The following is an 18409-nucleotide window of genomic DNA, read 5'->3' as shown; positions in this document are numbered from 1 at the left end:
CTCAGGGACTCCAGGACAGATGCTATAGAGCTCTCCAGCCTTTCTGCAGAGCATCCTTGGGGAGACAGTGCGGAGTGAAGCCTACAGCCTGATTTTCTCTCTTTTCAATTAAAGGCAAGTAGTGAATCTGAAAATGAGAGCCCAAAAAGAAGAGGCCAGAAGCAGATGAAAAGAACGTAAGTTTCTAGGGAAAGGGGTTTAAATGGTGGGTACTTTGGCTTTGTTTTCCAGAATGGTCCTATTGGATTGTTTGGCAGGTGGTGTCAACATGGAGAGCTTGCAAAATAAGCTATGTAATATTTCCAGTAATGCTACTTTGGATGATGGAAATTGAAGCATGAATATGGAGCTGCGGATGGGTGCAATGTCCCAACTTCTCTTTGGTTTATATTTTCCCACTTTGAGTGTGATGAAATCTGAACAAGTCAGGTTCGCTCTGTTGTCAGTCTGTCACTTCTCCATCAGGTTACTTACTCTCCTGCAGAGAGAATAAGTACTTAAAATATAGTTAATAATAAAATACCTAAAATAGGTTAATCATTCTGCCTCAACCTTTTTGATTAACAGAGAATAAAATAACAAATTCTGTTTCTCTTCTGTGATAACCTTTTGCTAAAACAAAAGAACTTCCATAAAGGATGATTTGGATGCCTGATTACTGTAACTGAGTTCCCTTACAGTTATATTTCAGTACCTTTTTCCATCTAATAACTACCTTTTAGTTTTTCCAACCACTAAAGTGAGCTAAAGGGAACTACAAGCTGCTCTGCTGGAGGAATGTAAAATGCAGCCCCATGATCCTGCCCCCTTTCTCCTATTTCTTGTCTTTTAAGTTTTCATTTAGTTCATTCAGTTCATAGGAACACATTAATTCCCTGCATTCATCAACACAGGAGGGAAGGTAACAAAGGGCAGGAAGGGCTGTTGTAGTATGGACCTCTCCTGAGCAGAGGGATTAATCCCTGCGGACTCTCCTTGTCTTCTTGGAGAGAAGAGGGGCTCCTTCAAAGAGCATTTTGGAGGTGCTCTGTATTGCCCACAGATAACGGGGCTTTCTTTTACTAATGGTGTGGTGGGATTTGCCTTCGCATTTGGAAGCCTTCACATTTGGAAGCCTTCACATTTGGAAGCCTTCACATTTGGAAACTTAAATTGCCTGAATTTAGATGGCAGGAGAATTCTTGCTCCATTTCCCAGGCTACTAGGAGGTCATGTAACTGTGTGTGCTGTGGCTTGTACTCTTTAAGTGAAGGAAAAGAGCTCATCTCTTAAGACTTTTCCAGCTCATTTCAGGAATGCAGAAATGGAAGAGAAAACCAAATGAACTGAAGCACTTGCCCACCCAGGTGTAAGAAGTACAGCTCTGCCACAAGCACTGATGTAAGATGGGTTAAGAGCCCCCCTTACTCAAGATACACTGCCGCTATGTGAACCAAAACCTCAGTGACTGAGGTCTCTTCCTCAAATCACAGAACTACACCATAAAATCCCCCCCTGCATTGCACTGAGCATATTCAAGAGTGCAACTTGAACTTTTACTTATAACTATGACCTGCTGGTATTGATCTAGATGGCTTGGACGTCTGCTTAGCCAGTATTTGTGTTGAAACATAATTGCCCTTCATGACCTGCATTTCTGACCATAGAAACAAATGGAAAAGAGTCATCTCTGGGGAAGAAGAAGATGAAGATGGAGGGGAGCAAGGCAGCAGTGGAGAGAGTGAGCCTGAACAGAAGAAAATTAAAGCAAGAAGACCTGCCCAAAGGAGGTAAGAAGTGGTTGGTTCAGTCTGTCTCTTTCTGCGTAAGTCTTGTCTGCCTCTGCTAGGTGGAGGTAATCTCTTTGTTGCTAAGCAAAGTTTATCTGGGGGCTTTTCTTGCAGTATTACCTTTGTTTACCACCTAGTAAACCTGGGACTTAGTTACTCTCTTGTGTACCCATCTCATGCTCCAGGAGTAATGCAGCGTGTTCCGTGGTAGTTAGAGCAGACTAAATCCCTAGTCTATTCGTATTTGAGATTCAGTATTTGAGATTGATGCTTTATAAAGACTTACCAAAATGGATGTTTCATAAACCATTGTGGCTTTTTAATTCTTTTTACAGAACAGTGACCAAAACCAGTGTTAAAAAGACTTACAAAACCCAGCGTGGGAAGAAGAGGAAGAAACCAGACTCATCTGAAGATGACGATGATGATGAAGATGATGAGACCCCCAAGAGACAAACTCGACGAAGAGCAGCCAAAAATGTCAGGTATCAAGAAGTGTGGGGTTGCTTGATGATGAGAGGTGGCTGGCTGGGGAAAAGGGGCCCCAGAGGGCCCTGACTCTCTGTGTGATCCTGCAGGGACCCTGCTCTGTCCTGCAGGTACGTGTTGGCTGAAATGGGATTCTTTTGACAGGTTAATGCTGGGAACATCTGACCTCTCTTTACTGTGTTTTGCTGTCTGTAAAGAGGGGATATTTATCAGTCCCGCTCAGAGAAATGTGAGGAGGTTTGCATAATGTTTCTAAAGCACTCTCAGGTGAGATTAAGAATTGCAAATAATAGATTAAAATGAGTGAAAGGGAGTAGCTGTGGTAGGTTGGACCAGTTGTCTGAGCGAGGCTGATAGGTAATGCCTTGGGACAGAGTCTTGAGACATGGTGGAGGTAAAGCATTATCCATTCCCCAATGTACCTGCTAACCTTTTGGCAGTCCTAATAAGAGACCTGCAAAGAGCCACCTAAAGAATACTTTTTGGTAGCTAAATGTTCATCAGAGATGACAAGTGTAGTCCCTAGGGCAGTGTAGGCACCCAGGCAGCCTTTTGATGCTCTGCAGCCTCCAATATTAAACAGAAAATAATCTTTCACTGAATAGAGGAGACTTCCTTTGGTGATGGCCTTGCTTCTGCTGCAGGGATTGTCCCACCTCCTTATGAAGCATCTGGTATGAACCATGGTCAGAAAAACTATATGGACAGGAGAATTAGGCTGATAAAGTCTTGGGGGAAAACACTGAATATCTAACTTAAGAAATGCATGTGCTGGACATGTACTGAACTGCAGGATAAATGCTGGAGGAGCTTGCTCCAGTCTCTGCCATTCTGTGTGTTTCTGGAATGGGAAGAGTCAGGTTTTTAATCAGTTTGGTTTCATCTCTTTCAGTTATAAAGAAGATGATGATTTTGAGACGGATTCTGATGACCTGATAGAGATGACTGTGGAAGGAGCTGACGAGCAGCAAGACAACTGTGAAACTATAGAGAAAGTCTTGGACATCAGGCTTGGAAAGAAAGGAGGTGTGTTATTTGTAATGTCCATCATGTGCACTCCCAGCTGGTGCAGTCCTTTGGCAACTTCAAAGTGTGGGGTCAAGCATTGTTTCAGTGCTCCTAACCCTTTTCTCTATGCCATTTATTTATGTCTTCTAGCAAAAACCCTAAAATGTCAAGTTTAGGTGTTTTATGTGCTTGGCAACTTTAATTTAGTGTGCACACCTTTTAAGACTCGGTTACTGTTCTACAAGTCTTGCTTTTCTCTTCTTTGAAGTATAAAATAGATCTTCCAGTAGAGGCATTTTTCACAGCTCCATTGACAAAGGAATAATGAAAGTAAAGCCCATGTTTTGTTCTCATAGCCTTGCAAGAGTGGTTTTGTAAAGCTGAATGGTTGTGTTTTTTTGGTTGTAAGAGACCTTTGAATTATACTTAAAGAAAAGGCATTTATGACAGATTTATAAAGGTTCTGTATGGAAAACTTTTGTGTGCCTGTCTCACTGGGCTGCAGAATGTGCAGGATATTCTTTGTGCTGTCACAGAAGATGTATTGGAAAAAATAAGTTTCTGTCCTAATTCAGTTTGTGTCCGGTGCTTGATAACAAAGGTACCGACTGCAGCCTGATTTCTTTTGCAGCCGTTGGTGCTTCCACCACAGTGTATGCAACTGAAGCTAATGGTAACCCAAGCGCTGACTTTGATCCTGAAAAAGATGAGGGAGAAGTTCAGTACCTGATCAAATGGAAAGGCTGGTCATACATCCATAGCACGTGGGAGAGTGATGACTCCCTGCAACAGCAGAAAGTGAAGGGCCTGAAAAAGCTGGAGAACTTCAAGAAGAAAGAGGAGGAGATCAAGCAATGGTATGCTCCACTTCAACAGTGGCCTTGGGCCTATCTTTTTTTAGCCAGAGGTTTGCAGAGTTGTGCCTGAAAACATTTGATTTCTTCTTGCAAAGCATGTTTCATCCACAGCAACTGTTTCCAGTGCACAGCACTCATTGCTCTCTTTGAACATTCTTCCTCACAGAGGTGATGTGGTTTTGAACGACAGAGGAAAAGGCATGAAAAGCACAATACTACTGCTTCCCAGGCTTAAGAATTGGGGTAGTTGGCAACAAATAAATGGTGCACAGATTCCCCTGGCCCAGGAGGTTACATGAAGGTTTGCAGCCTCAGTAACCCTTGTTTATTGTGGGCTTGTCTGTGTGCAAGTGTTTGCATCAGTTCATGTCTGACCTCCCCAGGAACTTTAAGGAGAGCTGTGGTGTATTTCCAAGTGATAAAACTGGAGCAGCAGCTCCCATCTCAATTTGATTCTGGTTTTGTGATTGATTCTTGCAGCATAAAAAGGCATCATTTAACAGGGAGACAGTATGAATGTCTGTGATGTTTGCTTCTCAGTAATGATCTATAATTATAGGAAGTTTTAAAAAACACATCCTATAAGCAGTAGTCTGCTTCAGTGACTGACAGAACCATATAGCAAAATAGAATATCTTTATGGGGCATTCATGAGCATTATGACAGAAGCATTACAGTGGCTTTTTATGTTGGATCTTTTACATGTAGGCTGGGCAAGGTATCACCTGAAGATGTAGAATACTTCAACTGCCAACAGGAGCTTGCTTCTGAGCTGAACAAACAGTATCAGATAGTGGAGAGAGTGATAGGTAAGTGAACCCAACACTTCTGTAAAGGGGTGAAGTAAGAGTGGAGCATTACTTTCTAGTGACAGCAGAAGGAGTGTATGGCTCTCTTCAGTGTATTTGAAGGAAAAAAAAATGGTGTTAAGTGTATTTCAGTATGTGAAATGCAGGGATTTGAACAGCAGGAATTCCAGGTTTACAGATTTGTATTTAAAAGCAATACAAACAAATCACTGTCCTTGCCTGGAGTATGGGGTGATACACTAATTTCCAAGGGGATGTTCTGGTTGCAGCTGCTCAGATTCTTTGATTTCAGCCCTTTAGATGCAAGGTGTTTGCATCCACATCAGCAGTAGAGGCCTGGCTGTGAGCACCACTTCCTGTGATGCGGTTGAGGATGTGGTCAGGCTTTAAGGCAGCTCAGGGGTTAGATTTTCATGATTACTCACTGAAAATGGTAACAAGGCTTACTGAGCACTTGAGTAATATCGCAGGACATGCAGTTGCTTTGGGAATTGTCTTGGAGAGCTGTTTAACCTATTTCCAGTACAACTCCAAACAACCCGTGGGGTGTGTGGCAGTGACAGCCCTACTCCCTCTGCTGGCTGCTAGCACTCCAAACCGTTCCTTCCCTTTTCAACCACAGCTGTGAAGACCAGCAAGACCACAACGGGACATTCAGAACTGCCAGGTAAAAGAGCATGTTTTGGTCCCTCTAAACTTCTCCCTCTAACCAAGACCTGTGTAGTGGTTGTCTGGGTGGTTCAGACTGCCCCGGGAACACCACTTGTGTTCCAGCCACACAACCACAGTGACGAGGTTTGGGTTTTTATGCATCTTTTGCAGCAAGCAGTCGTAAAACATCCTCGAATGACCCGGAGTACCTGTGTAAGTGGATGGGGCTGCCCTATGCTGAGTGCAGCTGGGAGGATGAGGCACTGATAAGCAAGAAATTCCAGCACTGCATTGACAGCTTCAACAACCGTAACAACTCCAAAACCATTCCCACCAGGGACTGCAAGGTTTGCTCCCATCTCTTCTCTCCTCCTGCTGGCTTTCTTCAGGCTGGGTGATGACACAAGCAGTGGGAATGTGAAGTTTTTGTCAGGATAAATGTCAGAGAACATTTTCCCATCCTCCCACCGGTGTTTGGATGGTTGGTTGCTGTTCTTGTATTGTACTTTAAGGCAGAGATGTGAACTCCTTTTAGTTTCCTTTACTCTGTGTACAGTGAGAACATAATGCCCCCCTGGGGAGTGGGAGGCTTAATGAATCCTTGCAAAGTGCTTCCTCCTCAGAAGGAGCTGCAGGAGAAATGGAAAGGTTTAAAATCAGTTGGATTAAAAAGCAGCATAGATGGGAGAAAAGGAAACCTGCAAGATGCTGTTACTGTGAAGAGATGGAAATTATGGGAAAAAAAAAACGAAAGAGGACAAAAAAGTGGTGCTTGTTCCATCTCCCGTGCATTATGTACAGCTTACTGCACTTGGAGGGACTCAGTGCTGGTCATCAGAACCAGAGGGCAGCAGGGAAAACAACACTGTGGAGTGGGTATCTGAATTGCAGACATAAGCACTGGCTAGGAAAATGTGGACAGACTTTAACTAATGAAGAGAGACACATTCTTTGCTGAATTCATAGGTTTCATTGCTGAATGTTGAGCCTTACTTGAGCATCTTTCTCAGGTACTGAAGCAGAGACCGAGGTTTGTTGCCTTGAAGAAGCAGCCTTCCTACACTGGTGGTGAGAACCTGGAGCTGCGGGATTACCAGCTGGAGGGCCTCAACTGGCTCGCTCACTCGTGGTGCAAGTACGTATGGATGCTGTGTGACATTGCGTTTGTGGCTCCTGATTTGTCTTCCCTTGGTCTCTGACCCTGCTGTCTTAAAGTGAGGTCTTCACCTAGCCTCCTCCTGCAGTGTGAAGGATTTCAAATGTTATCATTACAGACATCGCAAGCAGGAACTATAAAGCATGAACTTAAGAAACCTAATGTGAAAACAAAACCCATTTTCCCTGTCTGGGCCTGTTTACAGGCTGGACTTGGCTGTTGTGTGAGCCTACTCTGTCTGAGCCCTCATTTTCCATTGCCTTAACTGAAGAAGAGGTGTGTGGCTCAGCATGCTTACATACTGGTTGAAGTCTTTGAGAAATAGCCTTCTAAAATCAGGCTACTGACTACTCTGCCTCTGTCCTTGCTTGCCAGTGTGTTCAGTTTGCAAGTTATAGTGCCATGTACAGTCTGGATGTCCCTGGGATCCACTTGGAAGTGTTCAGATAAATGTTTTTGCACTGTCCCCTTTCTGTCCTTGTCAGTGATTGCTGTTCACGCTGCTGCACAGTAAACTGGTAGTGGTGGAAACGGGCCCTCAGAAGGTATTCATGTTTGTTCTGTCTCAGGAACAACAGCGTGATCCTGGCTGATGAAATGGGCCTGGGCAAGACGATTCAGACAATATCATTCCTGTCATACCTCTTCCATCAGCACCAGCTTTATGGCCCTTTCCTGTTGGTGGTGCCCTTGTCCACTCTCACCTCGTGGCAGAGAGAGTTTGAAGTGTGGGCACCCGAGATAAACGTGGTGGTTTACATCGGAGACCTCATGAGCAGGAACATGGTATGCAATCAGGAGTGCAAGGCTGGGGTTTGGACTTGATTGAATTCTCTGCCTATAGCTACACTGAATAATGATTGTTAACCTTTTCCTTTCTACAACATTGGTGGAGGTTAACATTTATCTCCTCTCACAGATACGTGAATATGAGTGGATCCACTCTCAGTCTAAAAGGTTGAAATTCAATGCACTTATCACAACATATGAGATCCTCCTCAAGGATAAGGTGAGTAATGGTCCAAGGATGGTTTTACATAGGCTTTCTTGCACTTGCAAAGGGGGAAGCAGCCCCAGACTAATGGGTTTCCTCTCCCACCATCCTCTATGGTGATGGAGAACATACAGCTACTATTTGCTTTGGCATGGAGAGAGGAAGGAGTAGGGGCTGTGGGAGGGACTGTGCTTTCTGGGTAAAGCAGAGATGGATGAAAATAGGTATACCTGCTGAAAGAGTATTCAGATGTGGCAGGAGTGCTGTAAAGCATGGATAATTTTTACCTTTCCTTCCTGGGGAGGACAAACTAGAGCAGGCATCTTGGTCCCTGTATTTTGTTAACAAGAAATTTGTGAGCCCAGCTCCTTTGTTGGTGGGTCCAGCACGAGGGTTGGAGTAGGACACCTGGAAAGCACACACTGCAGTTTTCTGGCCATGGAGAGAGAGGCATATGCAAGGTCGTGGCACTTGTCTGACCCCCCATCTCTTTGGGGCCTGTTTGTTTTGCTTCTTTTCCTCCAGGCTGTTTTAGGAAGTATTAACTGGGCCTTTCTAGGCGTGGATGAAGCCCATCGCTTGAAAAACGATGACTCTCTGCTGTACAAAACACTGATTGATTTCAAGTCCAACCACAGGCTGCTGATCACAGGCACCCCGCTTCAAAATTCCCTCAAAGAACTCTGGTCCCTGCTGCATTTCATCATGCCAGAGAAGTAAGTCTCCTTTTGGTCCTTCACAAATACCTCCGTGTGCACTCCTGTCTGTTAAACAGACTCAAGGGAGCGCAGAGTGGCAGAAATCTCTTATTAAGCTCAGTGGAGTTAGTGCAATGAAAGGGGAACAAATATTGGTGGTGAAAATCAGAGGTTGAATGACTAACATAAGGAGTATTTCTGGCAGCAAAGTGAGTAAGAAAACCTAGTCCATGCCTTTCAAATTTGTCTGCTGTCTTAGAGCCACCTCTAAAAAGCTAAACTCATTTTAAGCAATCATCTTGACCATTTCTGAGGTTTCCAGTAGATTAGAGCTCAGTCACCCTCTCCCACCAAATGTTTGCCTGCAAAAAAGAACTGGCCCACGAGTTCTCTTTGCTGGATCACAGAAGGAGTGAAAGAAAGCTTTGAGATCTCCCAAATGGAGGAGAACAGATTTCAAAGGAGCTGGTAGAGGGAGCAGCAATCCAAAAGAGTATTCAGAGCAGTGTAAAACAGTGCAGTTGTCAAAGCCCTGCCTAGGGCAGGGAGGTCAGTGTTGAAAGCTCAGAAACTGCTGCCAGGTAAATGCCAGCAGAAAACAGTGGAGCAGAATACTGGAAAACTTGGGCTTTTGGATCCTGAGAGTCAGCGTGGAGCTCCAAGATAAGATGTTAGGAAGGCACCTAAGAGCAGAGAGCTGTTTAGTTAGCCGGAGCAGAGTGAACCTTTCATCCTCCACTGTATCTCCATTAAATTGATGCTCTCCTGTCTTGTGCAGCAGGAGCATATTCAGTAGATGCTGTTAGGTGCAATAAGACAAGAGGTATTCTGACTCCTCTCTCCTCCTCGTTTCTATTGGTAGGTTTGAGTTCTGGGAGGACTTTGAAGAGGATCATGGGAAGGGTAGAGAGAATGGCTACCAGAGCCTCCACAAGGTCCTGGAGCCATTTCTGCTACGCCGAGTGAAGAAGGATGTGGAGAAATCTCTGCCAGCCAAAGTGGAGCAGATCCTCCGGGTGGAAATGTCTGCTTTGCAGAAACAGTATTACAAGTGAGTTGTTGCTTAAATTACTGGGAGTGCCAACAGAAATGGGCACATAGTTCTGCGTGCCTTGGGAATGTGCTTCAGTATCCTGTGTCCTTCAGCATGCAATGTGACAGACATCACGTGTAGTACCAGGAGCTTCCCAGTAGGAACCTGAAGTAGGATAGATGATATCTTTCCTTCAAAAAAACCACTTCCATGCTTTTGGAAGATGCTTTTGCAGATTGATCCAGTTCAGCTGGCCAGCTCTGCAGGACAGGGGCTCAGTCCTTCGTTGAGGGGGGTAAAGCTCCCCACACAATTGTGGTCGTGTTTAATATTAAACTGTAATAATATAAATTGGAAAGTAAGATCACGGTTTCTGGTGAGAAAACAGGAGTATCCTGTAGAGGAAGTGAAGCGATGGAAGGAGGGAAATAGGCTGATGCCTGAACAAGATGTCCCTGAAGGTTTTGTTCCTCCAAGACTCCAGCAAGCCCACTCTGCACTGAGCAATTATCTGGACTTTTCACTTCCCTGCCTGCAGGTGGATCTTGACAAGAAACTACAAAGCTCTTTCAAAGGGAACGAGGGGGAGCACCTCTGGTTTCCTGAACATTGTGATGGAGTTGAAAAAGTGCTGCAACCATTGCTACCTTATCAAACCTCCTGAGGAAAATGAGAGAGAGAATGGCCTTGAGACCCTGCAGGTGGGCAGTGTCTTTGGTTAACACTGTTTTGCCTTAACTTTCTTCTATCTTCTGTCTTCCCACCAAGATAAGATCTGGTGAAGCTTTAGCTTCTTGCTTCTCCATTAGCAGTACTCACCATCTAAGTCTCCAGCCCTCTGCTTCCACTGTCGGCAGCATTCTGTGTCCATCTAGACTGAGAGCTGCGTGTAATGTAGGATCTGTCTTGGATAATTGATTTTGTGTGTGGCTTCTGCCGTGTAAATCAAAATGATTTGATTAGAGATGTATGGGAGAAGCATGACCCCAGAAGAACCAGATCTCTGCATGTCTCTGTGTAATGTACAGACGGGTAAGATGGGAAAGCATCAGCTGGATTGACGTTCACTTTTTCAGTCTCTGATCAGGAGCAGTGGAAAGTTAATTCTCTTGGACAAGCTGCTGACCAGGCTGCGGGAGAGAGGCAACAGAGTGCTGATCTTCTCCCAGATGGTGAGGATGCTGGACATCTTGGCGGAGTACCTGACTATCAAACACTACCCTTTCCAGGTGAGAAACAGCCCCATGGAAAACAGTGGGGTTCACTTGAAAATGTGAGAACATGCAGAGGGAGCCTGGCCAATGGGAGTCACCGAGTTTCCCAGACATTGGTTGCTGAAATACACTGGAGGGAACTGGGAAGTCACTTCCGTGTGGACCCATCTCTGCAAAACACCTCTGCTGACGGGCCCATGCTTTGGGCTGTGTCCTGAGATAAACCCCAAGGAGGGGACAGCAGGCACAGAGGGACCCTGGCTGGGAGCCTGTAACGGGAGCTGCGGTGTCACCCTGCTCCTGCCCTGGTGATACAGAGGGCTCAGGCAGTGCAGTTTTAATTGGAGGTTATTTTTAATGGCTTAATGCTGCAGGGAGGAAGGGGACTGAGGGCTCCCAGAAGCCGGGTGCAGCAGGTCCTCAGGGCTCCTTTACCTTCTTCCTTACATCGTTGTTGTTGACTTCCACAGCGCTTGGACGGCTCGATCAAAGGGGAGATCCGAAAGCAGGCGCTGGACCACTTCAACGCGGACGGCTCTGAGGTACTGCGGTGGGACTGTCCTGCCTCAGCAGGGCCCGGGTGGGCTGAGCCGTGGCTGTGACTGCCAAGAGGGGCTTGGTTCAGTTCATTGCTTTTCACAGGACACCATATGCTCTTAAAGAAACATAGATAGAGCCATATTGCTTATGTAAAATCCCCCACATCCACAGAACAAGGCTGTAGGTCACATCTCCGGAGTCCTGAAGAGGCTGGGAAGGAGCCAGGCATTAGAAATTCCCTTCCAATGGTCTGGAGAATGAGATGGTTGCTAAATGATTCGTTCCTCCAGTGGAAAGCTGTTTTTTGATATGAAATGGTAGAGGAAAAAGGGGGAGTTTAAGTGTTGGCAGGCAGCATAGTCCCGTGTTTGATGTGAAAGTCTCCAGTGTTCTAGGAGAGGGCATCTCAAACCTCCCATTCGGGCTTGCTGACTCACAGTGACTGGTGCAAGGAACTTGTGCCACAGCAATCGCAGCCATGAGAAGTGCCTCTCCTCACTCCAGATGAGGAGCATTCTTGTCTGACACAGGAGATAGAGTTGGGTGCTTCCTGATTTTGGGAAGGTGAGAAGGAGGCAGCAGTGCAGGTGGGAAAGGAGCAAGAATGCCCATAGAAGCTGCCCTTTGCCCTCTCCTGGGGGCATTCGGGGGATTCAGGCATCTTGGCTTTATTCTGGCACTTCGTGCCATCAGGCAGTGACTCAACCAATCTATTAGTCACTGATCTCACCCCAGCAGCTAACAAAAAGCACGTGTTTGCTGCTGCCTCTGTAGGAGTCTGGTGGGCAGCATGGTCTGACCTTCAGAAGGTGTCCTTGCCCTGAGCTGTTTGCATTGCTTTCCCACAATGATGCTTGCCAGGCTCTTCCTGGAATAGCACACCTTTCACCCTGCCAGCACCACCTCATTTTGTGCCCTGGCTTAAAGACCAGCGGTACTTGGTGTATGTGGGAAGGGAATCCTTGTAAGGAGCATGAATGCACCAGTTCTTCCTCTGTTTCTTTGCATAGCTTTGAAGTCACCATTGCTATTTTATGAACACAGTTACAAGTTGGTTAACTCATGGATGCCTTTTCTTTTGTTCCTCCCAGGACTTCTGTTTCTTGCTGTCAACACGAGCTGGAGGGCTGGGAATTAACTTGGCCTCTGCTGATACTGTTGTTATCTTTGACTCAGACTGGAACCCCCAAAATGATCTCCAGGCTCAGGCTCGGGCTCACCGCATCGGACAGAAGAAGCAGGTCAGAAGAGTTACCTGGGCTGTTTTCTCTGGTGCTTCAATGTGTGCATCTAAACTGGCTCCCACCTCACCAGAGCCTCTGAAAACATTGTCTTTTTGCCCCCAGTCCTGACTCCAGAGTGCTGCCAACATGAGGGAAGCTCATTTAAAACTCAGGAGACAAAAAATCAGCCCAGATTTGCCAGATGCCAAGGTCTTTCTATTGGCTTTGGGTTAACTGGGATGGTTCCAAACCAAGTCCAACCTGTGGTGTCACACTTCTCAGCCTCGTGGACTCGTCTTTCTTACCCTTAGGAAGTAGAACATCCACCTTTACTAGGGTTTTATTAGATATGTGAAAAGTTTGATGCTAGTTTGGATTTAGAGTGATTGTTTCAGAAGACTTCTACTCTGTGCTCAGGCATGCTACAAGATTTGTATTAACCAACCTCTTTTATGCTGTTTCCCATGAGATAGAAGGAGAATGGTTTTCTTCTAAAAAGACACATCTGCACATGAAGAGACAATGTCTGCAGACCAGTCTCTTGGGAAACAACTGAGGGATGCATTGCTGTGTCAGCAGAGCTTTTTCAGGTGCAGGAAATAGCTCTGCTCTTCTTTTGCCCTTCAGGTAAATATCTACCGCCTGGTCACAAAGGGAACTGTAGAGGAGGAGATCATTGAGAGGGCCAAGAAGAAGATGGTGCTGGATCATTTGGTGATCCAGCGTATGGACACCACTGGCCGGACTGTTCTGGACAACACCTCTGGGCAATCCAAGTAAGTGGTTGTGTCAGGAGGCCGAGATGGGTGGTACAGCACGTGGTGTAAACAGCTTCCTCTGCTGGTGTCTCCCGGGGTTTATTTGATACGGTACAGGGCAGGAGGCTAATATATAATGGCACCTTCCACTGCCTTGGATTATGCAGCCATTAATTTGAACATACAGGATAAAGATAATCTAAAGATAACCTAGTTTTAATGCATCACTTGTTTTTACCTTCTGTTTTCTTCCTGGAGATCATCCCGATTTGAGGGAGCCTGGTGGTGCAATAGGTGAAGTTCGGCAGTGACCTCAGACTCTCCCCATTTCCCCCCAAGTAGATGGTGGCTGTTCCCTTTACAGTAGTTAACTGTGCTAGAGCAGGGAAGAGATCAATAAAAAAGCTTTTTACAGTTCCTTTAATTGGCAAAACCTTTGGTATGATTTTGTGTTGTAGAAGCGCTGACTTAACAGCTCAAAACACATTCTCCTTCTTGTTTGTTCTAGCAGCTCAAACCCTTTCAACAAAGAGGAGCTGACAGCTATTCTGAAATTTGGAGCTGAAGATCTCTTCAAGGAGCTTGAAGGGGAAGAATCAGAGCCTCAGGTAGTTTGCAATTGAAATCACATAGCTGTTGGGAGTCCTCTGCAGGTCTGCATGGGGGGCGTGGTGTGTGTTTGCTTGCTCTTTGTACTTGCCCTGTGCATGAGTGTGGGTTGTTGAACAGGGCGAGTCTGGAGAAGGTGAAGAAAGGGAGCTCTGGGGATGGGGGACCAGGAGGTTGAGGAGAGCCTGTTGTTGAGGGTTAAATAATGATCACCATTAGATCCTAAGAGAGTCCCTTGGCTCCTGAGGATTCAATAGCTAGTTACAGCAGTGCCTGCTGAAAGCTCTGCTCCCTGCCTCTTCTAAGCACTCCTTCAGCATCCTTCTTTGGTTGCTCTCATAGGCAGGAGCCAGCACAGTGAAGTCGACTCGATTGCTCTCTCCTGCCTCAGTGCTCCATTGCTTTGACAGTTCAGTATTGAGTGCTTTGACCAGTTCTCCTGATTGCCTGAGAACTTCTGAGATGCAGAACTTCCCCTGAGGGAAACAGTCCACAGTTACTGTGTCTCACTGTCTGGACATTTTCCCTGCTGCTCAACCTTGCTGTTCCTTTTATTCCATCCTATCACTCTTATTCATACTCTTTTGCACCACTCGAGGTAGTTCATCCTTGCCCTCAGTGATGACGACCTGCAGATATCTGCCCTTCATTTAGCTTGTATCAGTCCAGGGCATGTTTAGTTACTGCACCCCACAAGTCTGTTCTCCAAAGCTCTGTCATAGTTTAAGCCCAGCCGGTAACACAGAACCATGCAGCCTCTCACTCACTCCCCCATTTCCCTTCCCCTCCCAACCCCACAGCTTGAGGTAAGAAGAGTCCAGTAACTAAAGTATAATACAAAACTACTCTTACTACTAATGATAAGGGAAATAGCAAGGGGAGAGAATATAAAACCAAAAGGGCAAAAGGAAAAGAAACCCATAAACACAAGTGATGCACAATACAATTGCTCACCACCCACCGACCGATACCCAGCCCAACCCGAGCAGCGATCTGGGCCTTCTGGGTAACTCCTCCCAGTTTATATACTGGGCATGACGTGCTTTGGTATGGAATACCCCTTTGGCTAGTTTGGGTTAGGTGTCTGACTTCTTGTGCCCCTCCTCACTGGCAGAGGATGAGACTCAGAAGTCCTTCATCAGGGTAAGTACTACTGAATAACAACTGAAACAACAGTGCGTTATCAGCACTGTTCCCAGACTAAAGCCAAGACACAGTGCTGCACTAGCTGCTGGGAAGGAGCACAGAATCACAGAATCACAGAATCCCAAGGGTTGGAAGGGACCTAAAAAGATCATCTAGTCCAACCCCCCTGCAAGAGCAGGGTAACCTACAGTACATCACACAGGAACTTGTCCAGGCGGGCCTTGAATATCTCCAGTGTAGGAGACTCCACAACCCCCCTGGGCAGCCTGTTCCAGTGCTCTGTCACTCTTACAGTAAAGAAGTTCTTCCTGATGTTAACGTGGAACTTCCTATGTTCCAGTTTACACCCATTGCCCCTTGTCCTATCACTGGATATCACTGAAAAAAGCCTAGCTCCATCATCCTGACACCTACCCTTCACATATTTGTAAACATTGATGAGGTCACCCCTCAGTCTCCTCTTTTGCAAGCTAAAGAGACCCAGCTCCCTCAGCCTCTCCTCATAAGGGAGATGTTCCACTCCCTTAATCATCTTTGTGGCTCTGCGCTGGACTCCTTCAAGCAATTCCCTGTCCTTCTTGAACAGAGGGGCCCAGAACTGGACGCAATATTCCAGATGCGGCCTCACCAAGGCTGAGTAGAGGGGGAGGAGAACCTCTCTTGACCTACTAACCACTCCCTTTCTAATGCACCCTAAGATGCCATTTGCCTTCTTGGCCACAAGAGCACATTGCTGGCTCATGGTCATCCTCCTATCCACCAGGACCCCCAGGTCCCTTTCCCCTTCACTACTTTCCAGCAGGTCAACCCCCAACCTGTACTGGTACATGGGGTTGTTCTTCCCCAGATGCAAGACTCTACACTTGCCCTTGTTAAATTTCATCAAGTTTCTCCCCGCCCAACTCTCCAGCCTGTCCAGGTCTCGCTGAATGGCAGCACAGTCCTCTGGTGTGTCAGCCACTCCTCCCAGTTTTGTGTCATCAGCAAACTTGCTGAGGGTGCACTCAGTTCCCTCATCCAGGTCATTGATGAAAATATTAAACAGCACCGGTCCCAGCACCGACCCCTGAGGAACTCCACTAGTCACAGACCTCCAGCTAGATTCTGCGCCATTGACCACAACTCTCTGCCTTCTTCCTTTCAACCAGTTCTCGATCCACCTCACTACTTGATCGTCAAGCCCACACTTCCTCAGCTTATCTATGAGGATGCTGTGGGAGACAGTATCAAATGCCTTACTGAAATCAAGAAAAACCACATCTACCGCTCTACCATCATCCCTCCACCTAGTCACTTCCTCATAGAAGGCTATAAGGTTGGTCATACATGACTTCCCCCTCATAAAACCATGTTGGCTGTTCTTAATGACCCCCTCATCCTTGATATGCCTAGTGATGGAGTCAAGAATAAGTTGTTCCATCATCTTTCCAGGGATGGAGGTAAGGCTGACCGGTCTATAATTACCCGGGTCCTCCTTCTTGCCTTTCTTATAGATTGGTGTGACCTTTGCCATCCGCCAATCCTCAGGCACCTCGCCCATTTCCCACGACTTACCAAAGATGATGGAAAGTGGCCTAGCAATGACCTCCGCCAGCTCCCTCAGCACCCGTGGGTGCATTCCATCCGGACCCATCGATTTACAGATGTCCAGTTTGCATAGCTGATCCCTAACCCAATCCTCATCTACCAAAGCAAACTCCTCCTTTGTCCTGACTCCTTCTGGGGCTATAGAAATCCGGGGCCCTCGGGGAGAGTCTGCAGGAGTAAAGACAGAGGCAAAGAAGGCATTCAGCACCTCTGCCTTCTTTATATCCTCTGTCTCCAGGGTACCCACTTCGTTCAGCAGTGGGCCTATATTGCCTCTTGTTTTAGTTTTATTTGCTATGTATTTGAAGAAGCCCTTTCTATTGTCTTTAACCCGACTAGCAAGATTGAGTTCCAAGGAGGCCTTAGCTGTCCTAATTGACTCCCTACATCCTCTAACAACTGTCCTATATTCCTCCCAAGCGGCCAGCCCCTCCTTCCATAATCCATAGATTCTCCTTTTCCACTTGAGTTTGCCCAGCAGCTCCTTGTTTAACCACGCCGGTCTCCTAGATCCCTTACTTGACTTCCTACTCATTGGGACGCTCCGATCCTGAGCTTGGAAGAAGCGGTCCTTGAATGCTAACCAACTATCTTGAGCCCCTTTACCGCCTAGTACACTTTCCCATGAGACTTCCCTTAGCAGTTGACTGAAGAGGCCAAAGTTGGCCCTTGGGAAATCCAGAACTGTGGCTTTGCTAGGTATTCTATTCCTCCCACACAGGATCCTAAACTCCACCATCTCATGGTCACTGCAGCCAAGGCTGCCATTGACCGTCACCACTTCGACCAAACCCTCCTTGTTGGCGAGTACTAAATCTAGCAGCGCTGCTCCCCTAGTTGGTACGTCCACCATTTGCATTAAGAAATTATCATCAATGCACTCGAGGAACCTCCTAGACTGTGAATGACTGGCAAAATAACTGTTACAGCTCAACCCAGGACAAGCTCTCATTTCCTGCTGTGCTCGGCACCCTCCATTTCATCTCTCTTTCTTTCTGACTGGTAGGAGATGGACATTGATGAGATTCTGCGTCTGGCTGAAACACGAGAGAATGAAGTGTCCACCAGTGCCACCGATGAGCTCCTCTCCCAGTTCAAGGTATGAGCTCCCAGGCTTTGTATTGGGGTGCAGGGCTGTGGCTTCCCACATCTTGCCGTGGTGGTAAGGTCAGTGACAGACAGGACAAATCAGGCCCAGTGAGAGGTGACCTGTACAAAGCACTTAGAGGGGTTGTAAGGGTTTGGCAGCTGGGGCATAGAGAAGGAGCCGAAGCTTAGCACACAGCTCTGGGGTACCCCTTCCAGGGTGAGGGAATTTCTAAACCTGTTCCTTTGCTTCTAAAAGGTGGCCAACTTTGCAACCATGGAGGAGGAAGAGACAGAGCTGGAGGAGCGGTCCCAGAAGGACTGGGATGATATCATTCCAGAGGAGCAGAGGAAGAAGGTGGAGGAGGAAGAAAGGCAGAAAGAACTGGAGGAAATCTATATGCTGCCTCGAATCCGGAGCTCGACTAAAAAGGTACAGCCTCGACAGTGTTGAGTTGCTGAGGGGCAGGAGGCAAGAGCTGGCAAAGTCAGTGGTCAGGGGAACCTGTCTTGAGTGCTTCTCTCCCTCCTCCAAAGTTGGTTGGGAGTAAAGCACAGAGGTAGCACGTTGACCTCTTGATGGCATCGTGCATTGGGCCCATGATTTGTAATGCAGTATGAGAGCCTGTATCAGTGTGACTTAGTAGACAAAGCAGACTCATGTACAGGGCAAAATAAGAAACTGTGGAATGCAGATTTTACTGCAGTTGATGCCATTTTCCTTGGGTGCTCCCTGGGCTTCTCTTTCCTAAATGTGGCTCTTGCAGGCAAAAGAGGTGGTG

At 46.6% G+C, this 18409-nt stretch overlaps 1 protein-coding gene across 21 annotated transcripts in view; it reads left to right on the top strand.

Moving 5' to 3' along the window:
* Window positions 1-18409, top strand: part of CHD2 (chromodomain helicase DNA binding protein 2) — a 96188-nt gene that overhangs the window by 64237 nt on the left and 13542 nt on the right. For 20 of the 21 annotated variants that reach the window (XM_065687960.1, XM_065687958.1, XM_065687957.1 and 17 more), the window contains 21 exons: window positions 115-176; window positions 1647-1769; window positions 2105-2254; window positions 3151-3284; window positions 3898-4123; window positions 4832-4932; window positions 5555-5599; window positions 5755-5930; window positions 6594-6718; window positions 7309-7525; window positions 7659-7748; window positions 8259-8449; window positions 9294-9482; window positions 10003-10165; window positions 10541-10693; window positions 11149-11220; window positions 12310-12459; window positions 13069-13217; window positions 13708-13807; window positions 17548-17640; window positions 17887-18060. In XM_065687960.1, the coding sequence (XP_065544032.1) occupies window positions 115-176; window positions 1647-1769; window positions 2105-2254; window positions 3151-3284; window positions 3898-4123; window positions 4832-4932; window positions 5555-5599; window positions 5755-5930; window positions 6594-6718; window positions 7309-7525; window positions 7659-7748; window positions 8259-8449; window positions 9294-9482; window positions 10003-10165; window positions 10541-10693; window positions 11149-11220; window positions 12310-12459; window positions 13069-13217; window positions 13708-13807; window positions 17548-17640; window positions 17887-18060 (2883 nt within the window). The remainder of the gene's footprint in view (window positions 1-114; window positions 177-1646; window positions 1770-2104; window positions 2255-3150; window positions 3285-3897; window positions 4124-4831; window positions 4933-5554; window positions 5600-5754; window positions 5931-6593; window positions 6719-7308; window positions 7526-7658; window positions 7749-8258; window positions 8450-9293; window positions 9483-10002; window positions 10166-10540; window positions 10694-11148; window positions 11221-12309; window positions 12460-13068; window positions 13218-13707; window positions 13808-17547; window positions 17641-17886; window positions 18061-18409) is intronic. The other variant, XM_065687962.1, reaches the window with a different exon arrangement.

This window comes from Lathamus discolor, chromosome 8, assembly GCF_037157495.1.
Source record: "Lathamus discolor isolate bLatDis1 chromosome 8, bLatDis1.hap1, whole genome shotgun sequence".
Taxonomy (NCBI): domain Eukaryota; kingdom Metazoa; phylum Chordata; class Aves; order Psittaciformes; family Psittacidae; genus Lathamus; species Lathamus discolor.
This window is presented reverse-complemented; position numbering and strand designations above follow the sequence as displayed.